The 27,912-nt window shown below is 38.0% G+C and overlaps 1 protein-coding gene across 2 annotated transcripts; it reads left to right on the forward strand.

Moving 5' to 3' along the window:
- Positions 1-3,159: 3,159 nt before the first annotated feature.
- Positions 3,160-27,862, forward strand: LOC136696329 (constitutive coactivator of PPAR-gamma-like protein 1). 2 transcript variants are annotated; one of them, XM_066670626.1, is made up of 17 exons: positions 3,160-3,954; positions 6,645-6,891; positions 7,994-8,076; positions 8,949-9,077; positions 9,618-9,699; positions 11,583-11,686; positions 12,360-12,589; positions 14,090-14,174; positions 14,273-14,494; positions 14,624-14,795; positions 16,589-16,838; positions 17,458-17,572; positions 21,056-21,265; positions 22,467-22,656; positions 23,040-23,181; positions 25,442-25,538; positions 25,951-27,862. In XM_066670626.1, the coding sequence occupies exons 1-17, from the start codon at positions 3,481-3,483 to the stop codon at positions 26,248-26,250; spliced, it is 3,132 nt and encodes a 1,043-aa protein (XP_066526723.1). In that variant the 5' UTR covers positions 3,160-3,480; the 3' UTR covers positions 26,251-27,862. The 2 variants fall into 2 exon arrangements, with proteins under 2 accessions (XP_066526723.1, XP_066526724.1); XM_066670627.1 differs by having other exon boundaries at positions 3,161-3,954; positions 23,043-23,181.
- The last annotated feature ends 50 nt before the right edge of the window (positions 27,863-27,912 follow it).

Consider the following 27,912-nt stretch of genomic DNA (forward strand, 5'->3'; position numbering starts at 1 on the left):
AGAAACAAGCTAAAAAAGCAACCCACAACTACCAGTATTTTTAAGTGACTGTACAGAATATGCAGATCTGGCAATATGGAAATGTGCTATGTAAATCAGCTATGTTTTGATTATTCTGAATAATAATTTAAGATATCTACAATCACATTCTGACTAGTCAGAGTTATCATTTAAAATATCAGAAATATGACTAGTTCTGACTAGTCAAAAAACAAATTAGGATATCTCTAAGTTGACTAGTCATTATTTTCATTCAGGATATTTAAATTTTAATTTCGGATAACTACAATTTAGTTTCAGATATCTTAAAATATTCATTCATTCATTATCTGTAACCTCTTATCCAGTTCGGGGTTGTGGTGGGTCCAGAGCCTACCTGGAATCACTGGGCGCAAGGCGGGAATACACCCTGGGGGGGGGTGTCAGTCCTTCACAGGGCAACACACACTCACACATTCACTCACACCTATGGACACTTTTTGAGTCGCCAATCCATCTACTGTAATCTGTATATCTGTAATGTAAATTCTGTTGCACGATTTAATGTTAAAACAGCTTGCCAAACATTCATAGACAGCACTAAACACACATCACCACATTCTCAATGTTTAAGTATTTGTTCATTTCCTCTCGCGGGTTTTTGGATTTTGAGACTTTTCTTTCGCATTTCACTCAATTCACGCACAAATGCAACCTCATCCACAAATGTGGCCTGCAGGTGGACAAGTTACCGCTAGGTGGCACTAGGACTAACCATGAAATGTGATTGTTGTATACATCTGACCATGATTTTGATGCAAATAAGCCAATAGCCCTTTAGTTTATATAGCAGAAACTGCTTGGGCCTGAACCTTAAAACAAGAAAACAGCAATAGCAAATAATTTTCTTTTATATTTGTTTGTTTCCACCCTTGGCCTTGATCTGAACGAGCATTATTTTAAAAGTGTTGGTCCTTCCGTCTTCTACTGCTCACTGATGTATAGTGTGCATAGGGTGACCAGACATGTCCTCTTTTTTAGACTTAAAAAAAATTCCGGGCGGAATTTCACAAACGTCCGGGATTTTGTTTTTCTAGAGCTTTCATAGAACTTCGAGAAGCGTTTCTTTCACAAACTAGTCCCGCCCTCCCCTACTCCGATTGGTTCGCTTGAGTTAGAAGGGGCGTGGTGAAGTAGGCTAAAATCTTCTGATTGGACGATCTGACTGTAGAGCTACCGTTATTGGTCGATAATCTTTTCTGTAAACATTTAATTGGTCAGTCTGCACGTCAGTAGTCCTTATTTACGTCAGGCAAAGCTCATGTACCTACCCAAATCTCGAGCAGTTGTGCCGAAACGTTAATGTAAATTCTCGGATGAAATAAAAAAAAGAAATTCCCATGTTTTCCCATGTGTAGCAAATAAAGGTGTAAGGGACCTAAGCTAAGCATACAACGGCAGCGACGGGCGAGAGCGCATCACCAGCCCCTCCTCCTTGTATACAGTAGAGGAATATTCTGTACATAAATATTTTTGTACATTTTTGCCATTTATTTTCTGTCTGAGCACTGTGTAAATATTTTACTGAGTTTATATTTCTTTTTTTATATACTACATTTTTTCATGTAAATGTTGTTTTTACCTACTGCAAAAAAAAGTTCTGACAAATTCTGTTAGCTCAGTATCTGATAATGGCTTGCTCTGTTGAAGATAATGTTTATATATACAATTATAGCAGTAAATATATCAAGAAATAGTATATAATGTAGACATAAAGTACTCATCAATCATTAAGCTTTGGCGCCCTCTGCTGGTTCTGAAGTAACTTGAAATCATTTCATTTCATTATATAGGTTATATATACTTATTATAAGACTCAAAAGAAACTTTTTGGCGGCTTTGGAGTTCATTGTATCAGGACTGATCATGAAATGTGGTTGTCCATCTGATCATGATTTTGATGGAAAAAAGTGGTTTTACCGGTAAATGCACTGGTCCTTTAAAAGCATAGCACAGTGTTTCTTGCCCCAGTAAAGTGACGGTGAAGCGCCTGGTCACTGCTCCTCCTCGCACTTTGCGTCACTAGAGATGGAACGTTTGATTCAGTTTAGTGAGCCGATTCATTTTAACTATTTATTTCAGTGAATCGAACGCTGAATTATGAATTCAAATGAACCTGATATACACACTGATTAATAAAACGAACTGTATAGCTACAGGTTTTTTCCTACATAGTCTACAAGTGAGTATGATATAAAATATAGTTCAACTAAATTTAATAATTTCTCTCTTTCTTTTTTAATGTCATTGATCTTTTTTAGGGTGGCCTGGTGTTGTGGGTTCAAGTCCCACTCTGGGTGACTGTGAGGAGTTATAAACACCTGTTGGTAGGTGGATTGGCGACTCAAATGTGTCCCAAAACTGACTCAAAGGTGTGAGTGTGTGAGTGAATGTGTGAGCGTGTGTTGCCTGCCTTGCCTGCGAAGGACTGGCGCCCACTCCAGGGTATGTTCCCCCCTTTTGCCCCGTGATTCCGGGTAGGCTCCAGACCCACCACGACCCTGAACTGGAATGAATAAATGACCTTTTCAAATCATTGGTTTTCAGTCTTTATCCTGGTGGGCCACTGTCCTCCTTCGCATGTTTAAACGTTTCTAAGACCCTATGTATATGTTGGATATTGCATTTAAAATATTAAGAATAGATTATATTCATATAAACAGAAATATAAATCACTCAAAATGCATTTACATTAACGGTTTATTTACAAGAAATGCAGGAAGCACTGTCATATCAGGTTAAACTCCACATATTAACAAGAAGTAGTAATACAAGTTGTCTAATAAATATGGGCTTTAAGCAGTTGACCCCAACTCAATTGCCCACTAGAACTGTCAGTACACCACCTCTAGGACAGATAACTGAAAGAGGACACTTCACAAAATTAAGTGAATTCAAAGAGGTCTTTGGAAACGTTTCCCTTACACACCACAACATGGGTCAAGAATTGGGACTGTTTTTATTTCAGGGTGTGTGTGTATATGCGTAACAGGTAAGTAGTTTTTCTTTTTAATAGCATTACATTTTGAAGTAGGTAATGGTGCCAGATTCGGAGAAGTCCTCGAGTCGACTCCGTTGGAAATTTTAAAAAAAGAGAACCATTTAAAAAGAACCGATTCGCTCATGCGTCACTGTGCTCCCTCTCTCCCAGACATGGCTCCATAGACCTGCACATGGCGGCCAACGGCCATGAACAACCAAAAGAAAAAAAGAAAACACATCAACAAACTCACCAACAAAATCAACTAATGATGCACCCGTAACAGTTTGATCTGCCTCATCTTTATTTTTTTGGGATCCATCACCTCCATTCCCAGCACTATTTTCTGGTTTTCTGTGGAGGAGGAGGAGGAAGGGGGACTGCTTGCTTTGCAACAACTCCCAGGTTCTTTAGGTTTTTTTTTTTTGCACTCGACTTTTTGCTGTCTCAAGATCCTAGTCATGGGTGTGCAGGGTTTTCAGGAGTACATCGAAAAGCATTGCCCCAGCGCCGTGGTGCCGGTGGAGCTCCAGAAGCTGGCCCGCGGGAGCCTGGTTGGGGGCGGCCGGCAAAGGCCGCCTCAGTCCCCGCTTAGGTTGCTCGTGGACGCAGAGAACTGCCTCCACCGGCTCTACGGCGGCTTCTACACGGACTGGGTGAGTGGTGGCCAATGGAACCACATGCTGGGCTACCTAGCCGCTCTGGCCAAAGCCTGCTTCAGTGGCAACATCGAGCTGCTAGTGTGTTTCAACGGCGCTCTTGAGAAAGGCCGACTGCACGAGTGGGTTAAGCGGCAAGTCAATGAGCGGCAAACGGCCCAGCAGATCGTCAGCCACGTCCAGAACCGCGGTACTCCGCCGCCGAAAGTCTGGTTCCTGCCCCCGGTTTGCATGGCCCACTGCATCCGCCTGGCACTGCTCAGATACCGAATAGGAGTAAGTATAACGGCCGCGCCTCGCATGAGCCCTTTCTAGCTATGTTTATGACCAGAATTCGGCAGTGACACTTGATTTAACTCCCTTCAGCGGCAGAAATGACCGTTAGAGTCATTAGGACTTCCAGTGTTTACGTTCGGAGGTTTCTAATGCTTGTTTATCACATTAATCATCCACCAAATACTGACATCAGTGTCTCTTCTCACCAGCAAAATCACAAAATACTTAATACTTAATAAATGCCGTTATGTACGCTATATAAAGGGGGCATATTCTATCTCATTTCCATGTAGACAACTGTCGGCAGCCCCAATCCTTCCCTGAAACAAGTAAGGCTTTTATTCAAATGTGTAGTACATTGGTGCCATTTTAAAACGGCCACACGTTCACATGACCTATTTTTGGCAAGATTTATGTTGATATGTCCTTGATGTGGAATCAATGTACAGGTTTCACCCAAGTACATTAAGTGCAACACGTATTTACACCAAAGGCACAATATTCGGTTTAGATTCATTTGAAGAGTCTCTTTTTAATTTAACGAAATGAAATGGGTTAAAAACAGAAATATAGCTTGCACCATGTGACGGATGACCATCAAACGATTTAGTCCAGTTTTCACATTCTGAAGTATTCTCTGCAGATTCCAGTGATATTTTTATGTAGCCCTACATATTTAACTTCATGAAGGCATGATCACAAGCAAATCGGCTTTTCTGGACATGAATTACGTTTGTTAGAGCTGGAAAACACTTTTATAGACCACAAGAGGGCTGTTCTCTTGCAATGATGTTTCTAAACAAGCCACAAATAAGAAAAACACTAGCTAGGCGTTTCAGTGTGGTCAACAGCCGCCGCGCGCTAGTGGTTTTAATGCAGTTACCGTTCACCTGTCGTCTCATATTTTGTGAATTTTCATGTGCCAAAAACATTGTTTTTGAGTTCATACTGACATAATCTGTTAGTTGTACAGTTTTATTTTTCTTCAGTAATGTTAGCTCGCTTGCTATCGCTGCAACTTAACCTTACCAAGTTGTTAGCCGGTTTGTTAGCACAGCTGAAACACACACCGAGACACACAGACACAAGTCAGTAGGCTTTGTTTATAAGTTTTTTAGTAAGTGGCATGTATTGGTATTATGTGAGACACGAAGGGAACTTCACCCTCCAATCTGTGCAACTGTCAGAAATCTAAGCTATCAGCTAAATTAACCCGCTAGCCGTAGCTAACTTGGCCTCAAAGCCTGCTTTAAGATTTATTTGTCATCTGGATGCTGGCTTGCATTTAAAGGCCCTCACTGTAGCCAGATGGTCTTATTAAAGTGATTAAAATAAATGCTTAAACTAAATGTATTCAACTTCATGTCATTCCCCTCATTGCAAATGTCAAGTTACATAAAATACAAGTTTTTAAACCTTCATTAATAAAGAAGCAAAAGCTTGCAAATATTTAAAGTATTATGATTTGTGAATCCTTGGTAAGATTTATTGTTTTATGGTAGAATATTTAATTTAGAATAACTTTTTTGACATACTACAATGATAAATTGCAGAAAGGTTACTGAGATGTGGAGTACGTTTATATGAGAAAGTAATGTGATGTTTAACTTGAGTGAGAGGAATGAAATATAAATATAAGAATAAAAGTTAATCTTCCTGTTACACAATATTTAGATCAAAGTTACAAAACCCATAGGTAATTCCACACTAATGTAACAGGATTTGGCCATGTCTAGGAGACATAAATCAGATTAAGAGGAAAACAGTCTTTCCTCTCGGACCGCTTTGAAAATCCAAAACAGAAAGAATAGAAAGAGTTGGGGCATAAGCTAAATATGCGTGCAGTGAGTCGGCTGGATTCTCCCTCCTCTGCTGTGCTCTAGTAGGCTGCCCATTGCTTCAGCTACTGCCCTCATAGGCTCCACTGGATGTCACACAGCCAACAAGGCCAGAATATGTCTGTTGGCCATTTTCAGAGAGGACAAAAGGAGACATAGCCTTGAGAAGATTCCAGAACCATATTTTCTATTGACTGTAATGTTTAGTTAATTCTGACCTCTCCTACTGCAACAGCTGTTTTCCTAGATTCATTTTATATCATATTCTGTACATTTGGTTTGCAGTTAGTAATTACAATGAACCTAAAGTGTAATTGTGTAGATGTAGTAAATGTGGTATTTGTTGTTAATTTGTATTTGGTACATGAGAGTAACTGAATTGTCAGTCCAGATTTGGCCTCTTGTATTTTTAGGATTAAAGCCATGATGTTAACTGAATTGTGATTCATTATAAATTTGCTCACTTAAGAGTGTAAATAGAAGAGACATTGTCAATAAGTTGCAGCTGGTTTAATTAACAATGTAATAAACAGATAAATGGTGCAGAAATACAATTGTCTTGATTGTGGGCAAAGGTGAAAGGAAGTTGCAATAATCAGGTTTTTTCATTTATGTTTTGCCAAGAAATGTCTTATTTTTAGTATTTTTTAGAAGAATCCTGAACTGTGAATCTCTCACTTGCCAGGAGCACAAGAAAGCAGAGGACAGTTCGTCAAGAATTCCAAGATATTCTATTACCTATTTAGTTGGGAAAAACTGTAAATGGCGATGTAGACAACATGACTGAACGGATGCTGAAATATAGCACTACAATAACAATTTCATAGGAAATATTTTCATTTAATTTTTCAGGTTGTCCAGAGCATTGAGGATCATCACCAGGAAGTGATTGCCTTATGCAGAGAGAATGGTTTCCATGGCTTAGTGGCCTATGATTCTGACTATGCTCTGTGCAACATTCCATACTACTTCAGCGCCCATGCTCTGAAACTCAGTCGTAATGGCAAAAGCCTCACCACCAGCCAATATCTGATGCACGAAGTCGCCAAGCAGCTTGATCTCAATCCAAATCGCTTTGTCATTTTCGCTGCACTTTTAGGTAAGCTTTGTGGTCTTGAAGCAATATTGTTGGCAAACAGTTGAAATATTACTGTAATATTTAATGATAGTAATGATGATAATACTAATTAGTTCTGCTGTGTCAATATTATGGCTTAAGGACTGTATATCATATCCAGGAAAAGCCAGGAACAAACTAAATACCTGCATTTAAGACAAATGAGCAGAGGCCTTAAATTCTCTATTAAAAGATACTTCTAGTTCAGTAGTGGGCTATGAGTAGTGGGAGACACTTCTCAAGCTTCTAAGAATGTTTTTTTGCAAATAACAGACAATAATCATAACATTTATTTTTTTTGACCTGAGTGTCATACAATTATTGTAATTTTTTTTAAGTTGGATTGTATTATGCCTCTTAACAAGTAAGATAATTTGTGGGCAGTGGGTGGGTGCTTTAAGGGGAGAATTTTTAGGTGTATTTGTTTCATTCCTCTATTTTTAAACTGTATGTTATTATCAATAAAGAGGGGGAAAATAAAGTAAGACAGTTTGGAGGGTCATGATCTCCCTAAAATAATAACCACATCTGATAATCTGTCTGTTGGACAAACATGGTCTGCTTTATGACAGTGCCCCAGGAACTCAAAGCTTATAGTTAGCATATCCTATGTTTTATGACAACTCTGTCTGTGTCTTTGTTCTAGTAAATAGTGGCCAACCAATGTGTAAGGTCATAAAAGGGGGTATTCTCAATTCAGAATTTATTTAGGAACATGAGTGCTCAATAATTTACCATTAATTCCAGACTGGTCTCCTCTCTTAATTTTCACACTGGAGGATGAAATAACAACAGAATGCACCATATCGCATTTAGTTGCAGTGCACACCCATTGTTCTAATGCCAGATAGTAATGATCAATCTTACAGATATTTGGGTGGGTCCTGACTTTTGTCTCGTATTGTATATTACTACTTTTACTCATGGTCTGCCAAGACACTAAAATTATTTCAATTTAGTTTTATTATGGAATGAGTGCTGTTAATTTTAGTTATTGTTATGTGAAATTAAAGAGTTAGATATGTTATATCTTTGTTTCCGGGCTTTTCTTATCTGACCCCTAATCCTTGCATGGTATTTGCAGGGAATCACATCTTGCCTGATGAGGACCTTGCGGCCTTTCATTGGAGTTTACTTGGTCCAGAACACCCTTTAGCATCTCTCAAGGTACAGTAAGCGTCCTGATATCAGGGCATTATTATGAGGGATCATGCAGTTTTATTCTATTTATGTAACTTGTTTGCTTTGGCAGTTATTTTAAACAAATGTTTGAGGTGTCCTTGTTGTTGTGTTTTGTCCTTGTGTACACCCACAGATGTTTACATAGGTTTCCACTCTGGATTTTTAAAAAAGCAAGCGGCAATAAAGCTTGTGCTTCTATTAGGTTTTCTTTGTAGCGAGTAACAGTGACCGGTTTCCGGGACAACCAGACTGAAATGAGGTCTTTCACGTAACTTATTGGGACCGTGTGAAATCACTTCATCCTTCTGCATTACTTTAGCCCTAAAATGCAATTAGTTGCATAATGGTTGAGAAGAAGAAAGACCTTTCCTCTGCAATGACCTGTCTGGCAGATGGCTTTATTGGTTCAGTGAGAGTTAGCATGTAGGTGAGCTTAGCTCTGTTTTTCCACTTTCACTCCACTGTGAGGTCCACATGTTCCTTGTAACAGTACTTTTAAAATACTGTTCAAATATTTGGATATAATTAATACAAAATCAATTTTATCCTACTCAAGCAGGTTATATCTTTTCATCAAAATGTCTGTGAAAAGCATCTATTCAGTCACACACACACACATATATATATATATATATATACACTAGTCCCCCTAGTAAAAAGTACATCATTACAGGTTATTACAGTTGTACAGATGAATAACTGAAGTGATAATCACTGAATGCTGTGTCTTGCATATTTTCCTATTCATTTTTCATAAGCACTTTCATACCCAGACAGAAATGTTCCCATATGACACCCATCACATTTTTGAGCAGGGCTCTTTGCTTGAGGTGTGATGGGTAGCTGTTTTGACACAGGTCCGTGCCCACCAACTTGTGCTTCCTCCATGTGACGTAGTGATAAGGGCTGTGGCGGATTACGTCCGCAATTTGCCAGACATAAAGGACCTGGAAGCCATTGCTAAAGACATCTTCAAACACTCCCAGGTGAGCCCACCAGTCCATACATGCTCAATTATTTGTCAGTGTACAATGTAATGAAATGTGTCTTCCATATTTAACCTGTCTGTGGCATGGAATACACACACACACTCACTACCCCCAATTTTCCTGCTGGTCAGAATGAAACCAACAACCTTCCAGTCCTATGCCCTTTTCTCTAAACATTAGGCCACAGCTGCCCCTTATGCTAGAAACATAGCTGTAGTATGTATCACAGAAAGGCTGGCTGTTATAGACTTTGAAGCTGCAAGTGTTATCATGATACGTCTAGAAAAGTATCAAATCTCAATTAAAAAAAAACAAAACAAAGCAAACACTCTACATGTAAGTGCTGTTTTACGTTCTCCACACATTTGCTTTCAAAATATTGACGTGTGATTGATAGCTTCTGCTGTCATTCATGTTGGACCGAATGTCTACATGCAATACAGCCATGATGCAAAATTTCATATTGTAGTATGTGCAGCATTTGACATATTTGCTTCAGAAATCTACTTTAGCTGTCATTTTATTTGCTGTTCCCAGTCCAGGACTGATGACAAATTTGTCCGCTTCAAGAAGGCAGTGGAGTATTACTCAGCTGCCAGCAAACCCTCTCCTTATATAGGTATGGTCATTTCACTTCCTTCCTATTTGTTTTTACAGTAATTTTTGATTTATATATGTTGGAATGGGGAATGCCTAGGTCTCGTTCCTGCTTGGCTGATGTTGTGTTTAGCACTTTGGTTTTACAGGGAAACTCTGTCTTTATGAGCAGTCTCCCAGCCCCAGGCCTCTCAGTAATGTCTGAAAATGTCCCACTCACCCCAGACCCTGTTTGAGCTTCGGAATGGCCACTATGCCTTATGCATACAAATGGGATTCCTCAGAATAGCTTCTTGCATGGGAGCTGCTTGTGTGGAAAAAGCTCCTCTCCTCCAGCATGAAAAGTTTCAACAGGCTCTTTCAGACAGTGCTTATCCAGCTTTAGGTTTGTCACAGTCCTAGAATGTTGACTTTGGTGCTAGTACCCAGTGAAATATCCCAAATCTTGACCCCAAAATAATGCCTTGGAAAAATAATAGTTGTCACAGTCCAACATGCACTTATTATTGCACACAGGGAATGAATGAATATATAATAATAAGTAAATAAAAATAACATTTAATCACAGTCCAATGAAAAACGCGTATCTCCAAAATAGCAGCTTTACAGGAGAAGGAAAAAACCTTCTTAAAGGAACACCATGTAGTATTTCTACCATAAATTCTGGTAATAAGTGCTTTTCCAGTTGCTGTATGGATTAAATGACTAGAGTTAAGCTTTGTGTCGATGCAGTGCAAACTTTGTTGACGATAAAAGTGTTTGAGGTTTTTGAGAGGTACTAATGAACAAGGGTTAGGTTTAACTTGAACTGTAGTTTATATAGTTCACTTGTTAGCATTGGACATCGATTCTGGTAATGAGCTGTCAGTAGCTGTGGTCATAACAGCTAGAGTACCACCAAAGTTACACTTTATAGTTGTAATAATACAGTACAGCATGTATTATGAGAGATATATGGGATTTATCATGTAGTCAACATCATTTTATTTGATTACACACATTCCCACAGTTCATCATCAGCCGAAGCCCCGAGAGCTCTTTGTGACTGGTGTAAATATCACTGTGTTTATGTGAGGGAGAGAGAGAGATGTGTGTATGCCTGTGTTTTTGAGGCAAAGACAGTTGTTAAAGGGTGTGTTAGAAGCCCTGGTAGTTTTTGTGTGAGAGAGAGAAATGGGTGTGAGACTTGATTTCATAACATTACTGTAAACATGAATTACACTCAGCAGCAGGTAGAGGGAGCTCAGGTGACAATAAAAAGCCAATTCTTACATTGTATTCCTTAAATTTTCAATGGAAGTTAATGTTGAAAGATTTTATTACTAGTAATTTATCATGAACCTATGTACACAAAGCCTAATTTACACAGAATTACTGCTCCTGTGTAAAAATTCCCTTTAATGGCCCTTGTTTAGTCATGATCTTGAAAATGAGCCCACACGTTCAGTGCCCCCTCTCAGTTGCGGTGTACAGTCACTGCTTATCTGCCTACTCATGTTAAACATACCTCCACATCAGCTTTACTGTGGGAGGATGAACAGGAGGAATGTTGGAGGAATGTTTTTCCAATAATGATGATTGCATTTTGCTTCATCTGGCATCTTGTTAAATATGAGGAAAAATTACTCATGTATTAGCATTGCCCTGAGATATTCACTTTCTTTTGACAGGGGAGCTGCATGCTGTATTTTGATTATATGAATGACCCTTTAGCCAACTGTATTGTGGTTTTTATTGTCATGTGTTTTTTCCTGAATAATTGAAGTAATAAATATGATTCATTTTGGTCAGGATGGCATATTGATGATAAAAGTAATTGTCTAAAGAGATGGAGGTTCTTGCTGGAAGAAGTAGTATTGTGAGGGACATTGTCTTAAAATATTTTAATTGTTTGTGTGCTTTCAGTCAGACCAAAGCGGCTCGGGATTCCTGCAGCTGTGCCACACTACATGCATACACCTCCACAGATGCTTAACATTCCTCAGCCTGCCATCCAGCTGCAGTGTGGGGTGAGTGGAGCACAGTTTCTGTTCTTGTAGTCTCCATGTCCCCCTTCAGGCAATAGGACTTGTTACCATCATCAAGCTGCTGACCACTTACATATAAATACTGTGTCCCTAAGCTTTATAGAACATATACTTTATAAAGACCTATCTTTTTATACAGGCATTTGATCAACCATGGAATAGCAGGAAGTTGGCCATTTTATTAGAGTTTTATTAAATTGTCAGTTATATAATTTTTAACATATATTTTTTCATAATGTCATGGAAATGTTATTTTTAGATATGGTGTGTTTATTGGTATAATGGTTTTAGTTTTAAACTTTACGTTTATTTTTCTTTGTACAGTGTCAAGCGCTTGAAATAAAATGTAATATTATTACTGCAATAGCTGATGTGAGCAGTCATTACGTTTGAAAAGATCAAGTAAATTTGAAAAAAAGCAGGAAGTGACATGTGCAAAGATACGTATCAATTCAATTGAATTCAGAAGGATGGATTGATATTATCAACGTTCTGTAAAGCTAAAAACAAAAGAAAGTGCTGTAGTTGAGCCTAATGTGTTCAGCGTATTTGTGACAGGACTACAGTAAGAAATCTTCACCTCCTTCACATTTGTCACTAGCTGACTATCAGTCAGTAATAGTCTTGCACTACTGTTTCTTCCCATTCCCTTCAGGTCCAGCAGAACTCCTCTGGGCCGGAGCCGGCGGCCAAAGGGCTTTCGGATCAGAATAGCTTCGGCAACATTCCGCATGAAGGCAAGCACCATACACCGCTGTACGAGAGGGCATCTCCAATCAACCCGACAAATCCGGGCAGCCCTGACCACACTGAGACAGCCTTCTTCAACACCTCCTCCAACTCCTCTTCCTCAGAAAATGAGGAGACCCCAGGCCCCACTGCCAAGTGAGTCACCATAAGCACAGAGTCCCATTAACTTACGAAGGCACATTTAAAATACATTTATATACAACTGAAATTTGTAAGGCATTATTAAAAAAATGTTTGGGGTAATAAGTACAAGATATATAAAGACTATACTCTGCCCTCTGGTGGAGATATCTAATGTTCATTAAAATTGGAAAGTAATAATGTAAAGAAAGATACATTTGCATATTAAAAAGCTTTTATTTTTATTTTATTTTTTTAACTTTAACTTTTAACTTTTTAACTTTTATTTTTGTTTTTAAACTTTCGTGGTATTTAAATATTAAAAATCTGGTCAATCCCTAGTGAAGACAATATAAAATTGAATATTGAATAATGAGAATAATCATAATAATAGTAGGAATAATTAATATTAATGTTATATGTCATAATATTTCAGAAGACTATTAGATTTTGTAATATATTTGATAATAACACTTATTGTTTTTTTCATATATTATCAAATAATCTGTTTGTCTAGGGACAAACACTCATGCCATCCACTCCTACTGTACTGATGCAGAAAGGCCTCTGTAAATATCTTCGACAATTATATTTTTTACTTTGGACTGGTGAGTTAACAATGGGTCCAGCTAATGAGAACATTGAGAACTTGTTGATATTTAAAGAAAATGTCATCTTCAGTGCCATTTACCTTTGCAGTACTGATCCTCACTACACTAGCACTAGACCCCATGGTGCTTTTAATAAATAAGTTTCCTGAATAATATGGCGAAGTTTTTAGTATTAGTAATTTCTTATGCAAGCTAGGCAACCTGCGTTAATGGTGCATCACAGTAAAAGTCTTAGGCACCTGTGAATATTATTACTATTTAAAAATAATTTATCTTTTCCAGTGTGGTGCTTGTATAAACATTTATATAATTACAATAATTAGAAAACAGACTTTATATATATATATATATATATATATATATATATATATATATATAAACCTAAATAAGTAGTAGATGTGTAGATGTCTTAAATCAACAGGACACCTGATTTAACACAATGGGGAATTTATTAACTTATAAAACTCTGTATTGAATGATAACCTCAAATTATACTGCCACAAGAAAGGGTTAAACACCTTCACAGACTATCACTGTTTTTTGTGACAATGTCATTTGTTTCTAGTTCTAATATTTTCAATTAGTTTTTTGTTTGTTTTGAGCAAATAAACTCTTAAATAATAAATAGCTTTTTAAAAAGAATCTAAAATTTTAATTCTAATTCTTAAAAATAACTATATATAATATATATTATTTCAACTTGAATTTAATGTTGTGTATGTATATATATATATATATATATATACACAACATTAAATTCAAGTTGAAATAATATATATTATATATAGTTATTTTTTTTTATATTCAGGTTTGAATTGAAAGATTAGGATCTACACTTTCCACAAAAGTACTTATAAGATGTCAGGGTTTGAAGTGCAAAAAATTAAAACAATTTTTCTTTCAGTCATATAAATGACCATAAAGGATGGGACAAACAAAGAAATCAGACAGACAGCTTCCCAGAAAAAGACGTGGGGGACCAAATTACAGTGAGTGATCTGAAGTCAAGTGTGCACTGCGGCATCATAATTTTTGTCTCGTTTTGTTCATTCTCACACGTTTGTCTTCCTTCCCACTGCCTCTGCAGCCTGATTCTTCTATGACCTCTTCTGTCGGTCGGGCTCAGGAGGTTGGAGGCCATCACGGGGTCAATGCCCAAATCCCATCTCTGCTCTCGATGCCAACCAGGAACCACATGGACATCACCACCCCTTCGCTGCCCGTGGTGGCTCCAGAGGTGCTGCGGGTCGCAGAACACAGACACAAGAAGGGCCTTATGCACCCTTACATCTACCATGTCCTCACTAAGGTTCGTTTCTTGTCACTAATGAGGTGCTGAAGAGGTGCATTTAAAATGTAGCTAATGTTAAAATTTGTTTATTGACTTCAGCACTACTGTGGAATAATTTTTGGATTTTTAAAAAAAAACTTTTTGCAGGGTGAAATTAAGTTATCAGTAACCATTGAAGACGAAGCTAATAAGGACCTGCCATCTGCGGTGCAGCTTTACCGGCCAATTCGTCAGTACGTTTATGGAGTGCTGTTCAGTCTGGCTGAGGCAAAGAGGAAGGCTGAGAGACTAGCCATGAGGAGAAATCGTCTGCCAGACTGTAAGTAAAATGTGTAGTGGCTTAGTGTTTTTATATATATATATATATTTTAGTGTATATAAACACGGCTAGTTTAATCACCATTTCAACCAAAAAAAAACAAAAGTAATAATAAATATCCGAAGCAGCCAAACATGCCCTTAAGTTCACCTTGCCCCGTGTCCACCACAAGGGTATTAAAGTCTCACTGCATTATTTTGTGGAGCTCTGAATCTGCATTGCCTTTGGCAACTTCTCTTGGGTTCCTTATTGGAAATGTACAGCCCATTTCCACCAACATGGAAACTGCTCTAAAGAGTGGATTAACCATGACTTTCCTGACTCTATCCGGTAATCTCTGCCGCTGGCCCTGAATTCCGCCACAGCAGTGCTGGAAGTCCCACAATGCCCCCCTGTTGATGATGTATCCTTGGTCCCATCAAAGCTGGTGGAAACGTGGGCAGGTTCACTTGATGGCCCTAAGGTTCCAAGAATCATATTTATGTGCTTTGGCAACATTGTTACTCAAACAGTCATATCAATAAAGCCAAGCTGAATTGAATTGAATCCTGAACAGAACCAGTTCAAGAACCAAAGTTTGTTTTGGTAGAAAAGAGCTAGAACAAACTAGGGTTGACCCGAATACCATTTTTAGGGCTTCAGTGCTTTGGCCAGGATACTCAATGAATATTCAAATACTCTAAAAGCAGGGTGGTGTATATTGTTTTCACTTGCTTCGCTTGCTAACCTGCTAACTAGCTCGCTAACTAAGGGCACAGAGTATATTCTATTTAACACGTTTGAGTGGAGGTGCTCTAATTTCAAGCACAAAGCTGATAAAATGAACTGACATCGCCTTGATTAATTGTGTGTTGTTTTAGCATGTTAGGCTGTTTTATAGGACTGAGTTTTAGGATTCACTTGCACAAAGACTTTTATGTTGAAGAGCTTATATACCCCCACCAATATAGGTGGAGTGGGGAGAGCACTGTTTTTAACTGCTGGAGCCTGAATGTGGGTTGAGTGCATTGTTGCATTTATCAATAACCACATTTATCAAAAATGAAAAAACTGAATATTCGAATCTCAAAATTAGAAACTGAATACATACCCAACAAACAAATATCCGAATACCCGAATACTTGGGGCCAGCCAATTGTTCAGAAAATCAGTTCTAAGCGTCCATTTTAACATTTCGGCTCCCAGCATTGCTCCACTCGCTGAGTCATTCACTAACTTGTGCATACACTGTGCCACTAAGAGTATACACAAATAAACCAGAGCTTCGTGGAGGTGTTCTAATTTGCTGAAAATATTTACTGTAGCTTTGCCATGCTTCAATGCAACTAGGTTGCTGTAGCATGTTGGGCTCTTTTAGGCTTCATTCAAGACTTTTATGTTGACAAGGCTGAATACGTGGAGTTTATCGCCACATTTATTAAAAAAAATGAATATCCGAATCTCAAAATTATAAACCGAATTCCTACCCAACTAATGAATATCCGAATATTCAAGGCTAGCCCTAGCAGAAACTGCAGTAAAGTGGGAAATATCTCTTATATAATGGGGTTTCATTGTAAAGATTGTTGTGAGGAACTGAGTGCATTCTACATTCAGTGTTTCTATAACAATTTGATTATATATGAAGCATATTATATTTATTAACTTGATATTTATAAAATATTTATTAATTTGATTTAATTTTAGTTAGTGCAATTCTTGGCTCCTGACTTTTTAAATGGGCCTTGTATTAGAGCCAAAATCTTTGTAGGTCAGTTCCGTTTCTAATCACTTTATCCTTATTCTGACCACAGATCAGCCTGTTATTGTAAAGGAGTGGGCAGCTTACAAAGGCAAATCCCCGCACACTCCAGAGCTGGTGGAGGCACTGCCGTTTCGAGAGTGGACGTGCCCTAACTTGAAGAAACTTTGGCTGGGCAAAGCTATAGAGGATAAAAACAGACGCATGAGGGCCTTTCTGGCCTGCATGAGGTCTGATACTCCAGCCATGCTGAACCCTGCCAATGTCCCGACTCCTCTCATGGTGCTCTGCTGTGTACTCCGGTGAGAGAATTCACACTTACATAAATGCAGCTTTTTATTTAAAGATGAACTGCAGCCAAATAATGGAACATTTATTCTTTGTATACACAATGTAGTCAGTCATCCAAAACATGTGGTGGGTGAAGTTCTTTTTTTCACTGGAGTTATGAGGGTAATAGCAAACAAATAATTAAAGCTTATGATCCAGCAGTTGACATTGTACATGGTGTTTATCTAAATCATTACACACTTGTCTTGGTCCATATTGTTAATGACTTCAATTAAGACTAATGTGTTTTTTTGGAATTCTTAATGATAAAACTATGTAAGTATTCCTGTTAGGAATCTTTGAGATTCTGTAACGGCTCAAAACAGTTTAAGGCAAGTGTTTGAGGGTTTAGTCAAGTACTGTGTACCAAACTAACTTGAAATATTACCTTCCTTGCTGGTTAGCCTTGTAGATTCAGTAAAAAATATAAAAGTTTTTAATTAGACATCAGATATATATTTGCTTACAAATCTTAGACTAAACTTGTACTCTGGGTTTTCTATTTGTTTGGTCTTAGCAAACCAGTTTAACAGGACAACATACAGGGCTTTTGTATTTTGTTGTATTTCACTCCTTTGTGTTTTGCTTCAGGTTTATGTTACAATGGCCAGGAGTAAGAATTTTGCGTCGTAACGAACTTGATGCTTTCCTAGCCCAAGCACTTTCTCCTAAACTTTATGAGCCTGACCAGCTGCAGGAACTGAAGGTGACTGTGTTGATACTGTTGTATGTGGAATGTCCTGGGAATGTAAAACTATTTTCAGTATGATTTGAATTTGGCTTGTGTTGAAATGAACCATGGAGCACAAAGCATAGCCCTTTTTCCCAGGACACTCTTCCAACTGTTATTGCACAACAATGAGCTTAACAGTTTGGCCCTTACCCCTATGTAAAAGCATGACTTCATTTAAGCACTGGCCTTGCAGAAAAAGGTGTTGCTTCTTTTTGACTGGGTTTTAATTGCAAGGAAGATTGGAGACTGTGTGGATGGTTTACTTCTCAATTCCTCATAGTGGGCTTTTGGTGATGTCTTTCATTCCCCGTCTCAATGTCTGTGAGTTTATCTCCACTGATAAACAAGTTCATAAATTACATGGACATTGTATAAGCCATCCACACCAGCTTTGAGCTTTTGCCTGTAGTTGTGTGTGTTAGGCTTGGGCGATTTGACTGTCTCATAAATATTTTGATCAAATTCACTAATGTTGCATTTTGGCTGGAGGTGAGAATTGACATGGCTGCACATATAACATTAGCTGAAAGGAAAATGCATGTTTTTTTCCTACTTTTTCTGTCTTTAAATTTGTTGCATATGGATTATTATTCAATTCATTTTTTTTATTTGACTGAAAAAAACTACCTTGGACATACCTGTGCTCATAGGGGTGTTTTTCCAGACAGGGATTAAAGCCCCTGGGAACTCATTTAGAAATTTTGATTTTTTATTTTTAATAATTCTATAATTCTAAATTTGGGTGTTATGTGAAACGTTCAGCAAAGTTTTGATAAAAAACACAAAATAGAATTATGATAAATCTCTCCTCAAAAATGTCCAAAATACGCTTCTCAGTTGTCTGAGAATGGTGTGGGAAAGTCCAATATACTAATGACCGTGTGTGACTGACAGCTCTCTATCTCTGGAGAACAGAATGCTGTTTATGCTACAATGGCAACACACAGCCTCGAGACAGAGCAGTCATGGGGTTTCTTTTTCGAGGTTTTTACTCTCAACTGTGGTTGTCATTTTACCCAAGGTACACAGTAAAATGGCACAGATGAGTAGAATTGGCATTATACAGTCGTTCATGTACGAACATTTGGTGTGGTTTCGTTTGATTATTTTTTTTCTTTTAAATAATTGTACGATACCTTATAAACTCCAAATCTTCAAATTCGTTCTTACGCTCGCTACTATTCTGCTGTCCTGCTGAGAGAGTGAGGCAGTTATCAGCAGCTACTCTGCTGTACTGGCGACGAGTAGGTTTGCCTTCCTGCTGCTACTCTGCTCTACACGCTGACCAAGTGTTGCTGCTAGCTCTAGTGTACTCTGACTTAATGCATTCATTCTTGTTCTGTATTTTTCTGTGTTTGCTCTCTTTGTCTTTCAATGTCTTGATAATTGTGAGCATCTTTGAGTTCTTGAAAAGCGCTATATAAATATAGTGTATTATTATTATTATTTTTTTTTTATTATTATTATTATGTTTTAAGATGATTCAAAAGACGCAAATAACTTGCACTCCTGGTTGGTGAGATACTGGTAGGTTTCTTCCGTCTCTAGCAGAATTAAAAATGACATGCCTAAATACACACCTAAGCTCTTTGTTAGCTGATCTTACCCTTTTGGTAGTCATACTGTTCCCGTCTTGATGTCTTCCTGGGTGGACTACTGTGAGTCTATGTGCTTTTAAAAACTCAATGGACATTCAGCTAATTCTGTGCCATTAGGAAGAACACTCCCATCCCATAACTTGGTTAATAGATGGATACAAATCTTTTATTCTACATCGAAAGGAGACCAGTACTGGTCACTTTTGAGGAGAGATTTATCATATTTCTGTTTGGTGTGGGTTTTTATTTGTTTATTTATTTATTTTTTATAAATAAACTTTGCTGAATATTTCACACCCAAGTTTAACATTTATACAAAAAAGGAACAAATGTGTTCCCAGGGGTAGCCTAGTAAACCTTGTCCTAACTATATCCTCCTTTTAATGGAAAATCATACAAAATGCTGTGTAGTCAAGGTCTAGGCTTAATCACTATCTGGGAAACCACCCCATAATGTTTAACCATATAATGTATTGTAAGAGGATATTCATTGCTAACGTATTAGACATTAAATGTGACATATAATACCCTAATACAGAGGTGTTAGTGAAACGTCTGTGACATACTTCGGTCAAAATCCCACAAGGATCAAACAACACAGCACCTTTCTCAACCTATCTGACCATCCCTTTTCCGAATGGCTTATTTCAGCCTTTGATCGTTTAAACGAGAACTAGCCACAGCTGACCTCTGTGTGAGCCCAGGAGTGAAGAGCGAGGAGCAGACGCTCTGCCTTTTAGCCATTTTTGCTTGGTTATCTTTCTTCTTCATTCTAATTTTCAAAATATTTAATCAGTAAACAAATTTTCTTTTTCTTTTTTTTTTGCGAGATTCAGACGGGTGAGACCATTTAAGGTTTTTGCTTTCAGCTTAAGAAGCATCAGAGAAGTAGAATGGCTTGTTTTAGCCCATGTTTTGTGACTTTGGCAGGCCACCAAAAAACTGCCCCTGTTTTTGTGTTGAACAGTTTGTGGGTTGGTAGGAGCGCAAGAGCTCCACATTAATGTGCTAATGCACTGAAAAATTGAAAAGCAACCACTATGATTTCTGTCATAACAATGTCATTAAAAGCCATTTTATTTTAGTGTATTGTGATTAATTGTGGTGCTGCAGGTAGTGTCACTGTCACACAGCTCCAGGGTCCTGGGGTTGTGGGTTCATGCCCTGCTCTGGGTGATTGTCTGTGAGGAGTTTAGTGTGTTCTCCCCATGTCAGCGTGGGTTTCCTTTGGGTGCTCCGGTTTCCTCCCATGGGCTAAAATCACAAGTGTCCATAGGTATGAGTGTGTCTCCCTGTGAAGGACTGACGCCCTCTTTAGGGTGTATTACCACCTTGCACCCACTGCGGCCCTCAACTGGATAAGCAGTTAGAGACAGGGAATGAATGAATTAATGAATGTGTTGTGATTAGCAATGGGTCCATTTTTCATAAAAAATGTATTTAGAGCAAAGAAAATAGCATACCCACTATCTTTAAATAGTGTACTTTACATAACTCATACTAATTGACTTTATCCAATAATTGCTGCACATGTAATATGAACAGTTAACGTCCTTAATATATGGTAATTTTTGAAAAGTGAATTTCGCCCAACCCTTTTGTTTGTGTGTGTGTGCGCGTGCTCTGTAACGTTGCGCCTACCTGTGTGTGGATGGCTATATGTAGGCTGCACTCTCTAGCTGTCTGTTTGGCTGTGCTGACTCCTGCTTTGCTTTGCTGCAAGGTTTCCTGCTTGCATCCTGCTTCGCTGCTACCTGATTGGGCACTCATTTTCCCTGGTTTGTTTTCAGTTTAACTCTTTCACTCATGTCTTTCACTCATGTCTGGCTGTAACCGGATGTATGTGTGTCTTCTCCAGATTGATAATCTGGACCCCCGTGGTGTCCAGCTGGCTGCTCTTTTCATGAGTGGAGTGGACATGGCCCTGTTCGCCAATGACGTGTGTGGTCAGCCCATTCCCTGGGAGCATTGCTGTCCATGGATGTATTTTGATGGCAAGCTGCTACAGAGTAAACTCATCCGAGCCACCCGGGACAAGGCTCCGCTCATTGACCTCTGTGATGGTCAGGTACAGCCCCCACTTGGCCACTATCAGTCTAAGGCTGCATTATTTGTTTTTTATTTTAAACCTATTTTCAGCTGAATGTTTGATGCTGCTAATGATTCCATGATTGTTCTATGGCCATGATTTCATTTTATTGGAGTAGATCAGCAAAGTTTATGCTTTTACATTTTTTCAGTTACCTGAGGTGTAGTGGTTAAAGCCGTTTTGGTGTAAAGTTTGCTTATGTAGTTTAGAGCTGGAGCTGCTAGGTTCATGCTTTGCTATAAAAAGAAATGTGAATAATCACTGTACCTGAGTGGTGATCATATATTAATCAGAGTGGCATTTGCTAACTACAAAAGGGACCTTTGATTTTAAAATAAATAAATAAAGGTTTTAGTGGGTTTAAAATTTCTGGGTAAAGCTGGACGATATCGCCAAAATTTATATCATGATATGTCTTAAATTTTGTTCATGTCGATATCTGAATTGTGTCGCATAGCCACTGATGAACTGCCAAGAATGCCCACAACTGACTACTAAAAAACTAATTTTAAAAATCATATTCGTTATTGGAACATTCTCTTAAAAGATAAATATTATTGACTAGTACAGACCGTGAGGAACATACATGATGCGTTGAGTGTAGACTCAACCTACTGAGTGAATCGGTTCACAAATCGAGTGCAAATTCAAAGCAATTATTTAAAACATTGTTTACAATCATGGGCTGCACATGATCTGACCTCATGTACACACAGCCGTGGGGAAACTCAGAGATGACACAGCTCACCTTAAACACTGATTTGTACTTCAGAACGTGTGTTTGTGACTGATAACTAAGGAATAATGCATTTGAGTCACAAAGTACTTTGGAACTTTGAAGGATCTCTTATTATTGTGTGTTTTCTACAATAGATTGACTAATCACGGATTACTGGACAGAAGCAGAAAGTCACGTACAAAAACATCGGAAGCCTTGATAAGAAACTGAACAAATTGCATGAAACGAATTGTGGGGGAGGGGGTGGACGTCGTTGTCAATGCGGCCGCCCTAACTGTGTAAATTGTAGTTTAGTAATTTTGAGTATTTTACCATTGTTAGCTATGTCAGATTTGTTGTAGGCTGATTTTAAAATGGTTCAACATTTATTGTCTTGCAGTAGGTGTAGGAGGTGTAGATGTGATAAAGTTCTTTTCTTCTATCTTCCTCTGTTGTCTGTAGTCTGAGCAGGTTGCTAAGGTGGAGAAGATGCGTCAGAGTATTTTGGAGGGTTTGAACTTTTCTCGGCCGCCTCATCCCTTCCCCTTCCCCCCACCGCCTCCACACGCCATGCCATTCTATCCCCCCAACAGTACCTTCTACCCACCTCCCCCTCTGCCCCCTCCACCAGGCCGAGGCAGGGCCATGCCCGGTAAGTAACTTAGTTAAAAAAAATAAATATATAAAATGTGTGTGTGTTATTTCTTAAACGCACATACAGATTCATAATTTTCTAATGAATATAATTTTGTGTCCACAAAGGATGCATCTTAAAATGGTTGAATTCATTAATTAGGCTTTTCTAAATGCATCTGGATGTTTTTACCCTATATGTAACAAATAATTTAATACTTGGAATGTCAAAAACTGTTGTTAAATTGTATCAAAGCTCAAATGTCATTATGTAATGTATTATAGGGCACTATTCATTCCCACCAAGTCAAAATACTTATTGATGTTTTTTTCATCATAATTGTAAAAATGTAGTACTGTTATTATAAAGAAAAAATTGTATGTGTTTTTGTTTTGTTTAAGCAGGACTCCAGCCCATCCCATCTCAGGGAGGCAAATTGGAGATAGCTGGCACTGTTGTGGGTCAGTGGGCAGGTGCTCGGCGGGGCAGAGGGCGGGGCTCCTTCCCCATTCAGGTGGTGTCAGTTGGTGGACCAACAAGAGGGTGAGATCAAGTTTAAATTAAGGTTTTAAAAATTGCCCATTTTTATAGTGAATTATGCACGTGATGGTTATTTCACATGGAAACCATCAACATCTTTGGGTTAGCTAGATGGTAGCACATTGAAGTGCTAAATAATGAAAAGCAAGTTGTGGGACTAAAGGCTGAATTGGTTAAGGCATAGATAGATATTAATAGAATAGATAGAGAGCGTGTTTGCCAGGACATTTCAGATTGTGGTGTCTTCAGTGTGGCTTGCTGCATTGTATTAGATTGCCACTGACGGATTATGAGGGTCCAATTAAAAAGGTGGAGAGGATGGAGAGGGTTGTGAACAATGTTATAAGGATGCTGTGATCTCAAGTGTTGGAGCAAATCACAAAAACAGCAAGGAAGTGGAATCCAAGAACTTGTAAGAGCTAAGGGCAGAGCGTAATCAGAGTCAGATGATATGTGGAAATTTATTTTTAAATTTCCTTGATTTTAACAAGGCGATATTATCAGAAAGAATGCGAATGACGACTAGATTTATTTGTGAAAAGCAGGAGGAAGTACAGCGTGCGACAGCAACCTCACAAAGAAAACAAGGCCTATGGCTTCATTGGGAAAAATAAGTGCAAGATCACTTGGCAAGAGTTGTTGGCAGTGGAAGCAAGTCATGTTAAGTTTTTGCTTGGAGCAACTTTGCTAAAATTTGGGTAGTTGCAGACTCTAGCTATTGGTAATATTTGTGAAGTGTATATTATCAGCATGTAAGGTTAGTTTTTTACAGGGTTGGTCAACATGGAGATAATATTATGGGCTTATGCTTATCGTTGCCTAATGTTGTTAATAATAAAGTGGTTTTGTTTGTGCATGAGAGCAAGTGCAGGCTACAAAACATTTTAAATGCACTAGGCTAGACATAAGCTCTGTCCCAAATTCAATTGAGATGCCTAAGGTAGGCACTCACTACATATGTAGCCTTTTATGCTGGCAGAGTTCTGACACACGTCCTTATGAGGTAGATTATTGAAACGCTCTAGATGGAGAGCGATTGTGTCAGTTTTTTCCCACCCACTGCACGCGACCTATATTTACTTACTTCAGCTGCTAGCATCACCTCAGCATTTCGGCATGATGGACTCTGCTTTTTTCCCCCTTTTTTTATCATGATTTTAATTATTTATTTATTTTATAATTTATGTGTTTGCTTTGCATCATCAGATTGCTTTTGTGGCTGATTAATGGGTCGATGCTGCCTTAACATTTGGCCTGATTAAGGTATCTCAGTAGGCAGCATGTTTAAGGTGTCTAAGAATTGGGACAGTCTATGTGTTGGGAGTGCGCACACTATAACCTAAAGTGCTCTCATTAGATTTTGGGACAGACCCATATTATACTGACCCATTGTACTCTGAAGGTAAATGGCTAGTTTATTAAAGAGTTAACAATTCCATTTGAGGATATGGTACATGAAACCTTTGAAAGGAATAAGCTGAGAGAACACAGGAGGCAGATGTGAGGGAAAAAAACAAGGTAAATATAGGCTTTAGGAGATTAGTAGTGAAGTTCAGCTTTAGAGGCAAACAGCTGTAAATGAGTTAACCTAATGTAGCTGAAACAGGCTAGTCAGTTGTTGTGGATAAGGAGAGCACACACTACTTGGAGACATGAACTGTAAAGGTGGAATTGCTGAGGTGTTTGTTTTAGTTACTTTGAGAACTGGGTAGGTGAGTGGGATTTTTGTGTATTGTGTTTTTATTGTTATTATGTTTATAGGGAATCTTTCATATATTCTGAAGATGTAATTGGTGATGAATCATATAAAGCTCACATGGAACGAGTGGCACTGGGCACGTATTAATGGTGCCAGTGGGTTTAGGTACAGCCTTAGTCAGACGAGAGGCAGATGTGGATCTACATATAACAGGATGATAGGTCTGTAATGCAAGCTTGGAAGGGGTGGGAGGGATATGCCTACCTGATGACCCCAGAGAAGAGCTGGTTATGTTGTGCTTGCTGGTAGCAAAAGAGGGGGCTGGGACCTATGTGAAGCTCTAATGGACTGGCATCGGTTATTTTAGATCTAATCCTGTGTATGTATTTTTACAGTTGTATGTGGAACCACACCTTAGTTCCTTGTACTCATTACTACAATATTGATAGACTGAATTGAGTTATTGAAGAATTCTAAAACAAAGTATTTATTGAATAAATCAAAGAATGCAGTGAAACCTAAGGCTGTTAAATGTTTTGGTGAACTTCTTTTTCTTTGGAGCAGACGTCCAAGAGGTGTGATTTCAACCCCTGTAATAAGGACATTTGGCCGTGGAGCTAGATACCATGGGAGAGGATTCAAAAATCAGGGATCATACCAGGTTATTTGATTGTCTTTATTCTAACTTGTAAGAGTTATGGCCATGTCATGAAAAGCTTAAATATAAATCCTGAATTAAAGGCTTTCAGTTTTATTGGCAAATTTAGGTCATTTAATCCTTTTAAAGCAACTGTTAGACCAAAAAAAAAAATCAGATTTACACTATTTGGTTATTTACACCCAATTAACCACAACATGGAAATTGTTTACAGTTAATTAGCACTGTGCAAGCTTTATGCCTACATCATTACTCATTAAATAAACTTGTTTACATGATTGTTAACACTACAATACACTGTTGTCTGTTACCACTGTGATCAATTAATCATATATATATTAATATATATTATGAATTATATATGTATGAGAGAGAGAGAGATCATTCTTTTAAAAATATATATATATATTTTCAGAGTAAGCCTGTGTATGCAGCATCTGCCAGCGAGGTGGTGAAAGAACGAAAGAAGCAGAAGGTGGAAAGCAAAACGTCCTCCGAGGGGTCAGCAGCAGCTGAGAATGGTCTGGAGGTCAGAGAGGGGGAGCAAGTGAACGGAAACACAGTGAGCAGTAGGGGTCCCCACCAACCGGAAAGTGCCTTTAGCAATGACTCCAAAATGTGCAATATCAGTACTCATTTAAATGCACTAAATACAGACAGTGAGTGCCACAGAGACGAAGTTCTGAGCGCCTCTGTCTTAAAAACAGAAGAATAAACCTATTTTTATAGAGAGGGTGAAGGATGTTGGAAGGTTCAGGGTTAAGGAAAATCTGGAAAGATGGAAAGCCTACAGTTGGTGAACATTTTTCTCCGAAAAGCGATAAATATGAGGACTTACTGTATGAAATTTTTAAGAAATCCCTCTTTGGTGTCAGCGAGTTCAAAACCAAGAGTAACAATGATATTTCTCGGTTAAAAACCACAACAACACGATGAAGACATAAAGTATACCAGTTTCTTAGAGAATAATACCAGTATAAGGAGTTAAGTCTACTCCCTCCTCACTGATATATTTACCTGTTTCAAAACTGGATACACAGACATTTTCTTTTATGTTCTCTTAAATTGCTGAAGCCGAAAAAAAAAAAAAACAACTTTATTTGGCGGTCGTTTAGTAACTTATAGGTTGAGATGTTCTACCAGTACTTGGCACCATATATATATTTGCCATTGTAATTGATTTTGTGTTGTGTCACAGTAAATGCTTTTTATTTCTTTTAAGAAGTAAATCTCACAACAGAAAAAGAGAAAGCAAGAATACATTTCTCACATGGGTCATCACTGTGGGTTTACTTGTGCTAAAAACCTTAATAACGTGCAGAACTGTTTGGAAATTAAGTAACTAGTATAAGTACTGCAGCTTTAGGTTCTAATGATCAGTGTCATATTTAAGCGTTGTAAGAAACATCAAGAAACAGAACAATCCTAGGAGATGCAAAATGATCCAATGAAAAAACACCTGTGTTTTCTTTGTCAGAAACTGCCATGCACCAGTGATCGATTATTTGTGTGGTTTCTTGATTCAATTGTAGAACATTAGTACGACGGTTTCAGCAACTTCTCTGCATGGTTCATGATTAAAACAAAAGTGTGTAGTTATTATGCATGTTGTCCTTTTTCTTCCATCTTTACAAGTACTGTGCCCATTTGCAAAATCTTAAAAATGGCTAATAATCAGTAATAGTCCTATAAAAGGTGTTAACTGTTAGTAACTGATTTGCTCTAACCTTTTAAATTTTTGTGATTATTGACCTCTGTTGCATTTACTCAAGAAAAAAAAATATCAGATGTTATCTAGCCACTTTGAATATTGTTAACCCTGGTGTATTCATCCATCTCTGTAATCCATTCTTGTTCTGTTGCTGTTTTTCTGCATTCATTTTAGCAAAAGCCATCTGTCTGGGAGAAAAGAAAAAAAATTCTGAAAAAAGCTTTAATCTTCAAAAGCCCCCTCTTTTCTTAGCCTGAAATAAACTGAAACGTATGACCCTCCCATTTGAGAGTTTAGCATAAGCAGGTAAACTTGTAATCATTTTTGGTGTTTACTTTAGTGTTTTTGAAGCTTATTCTACTTCTGAACAAGAATCATTACTTTAAAGTTTTCCATCTAATCCTCCTGATGCTTTTCATTGCACATTAGTGATCAGAAATATGGTGTATTCCCCTGCCCGCAAGACTAAATAGGTTACCTTAATGTAAGTTGATCGGAGTTTTTCCTAACTCATGGGGTGTAAAAGAATGATCTACTGTTGGGTTTGAGTGATTGTTGATGGATTGTGGTGTGATGTACTTTGAAGGAAATTGAATGCAACTTACAATGCTTAATAAAAGTCTTTATTCTTTTAGTATAAATCTGCTGTGTGGGCTTTTTTTTTTT

The sequence above is a fragment of the Hoplias malabaricus genome, chromosome 5, assembly GCF_029633855.1.
Source record: "Hoplias malabaricus isolate fHopMal1 chromosome 5, fHopMal1.hap1, whole genome shotgun sequence".
NCBI classification, from domain to species: domain Eukaryota; kingdom Metazoa; phylum Chordata; class Actinopteri; order Characiformes; family Erythrinidae; genus Hoplias; species Hoplias malabaricus.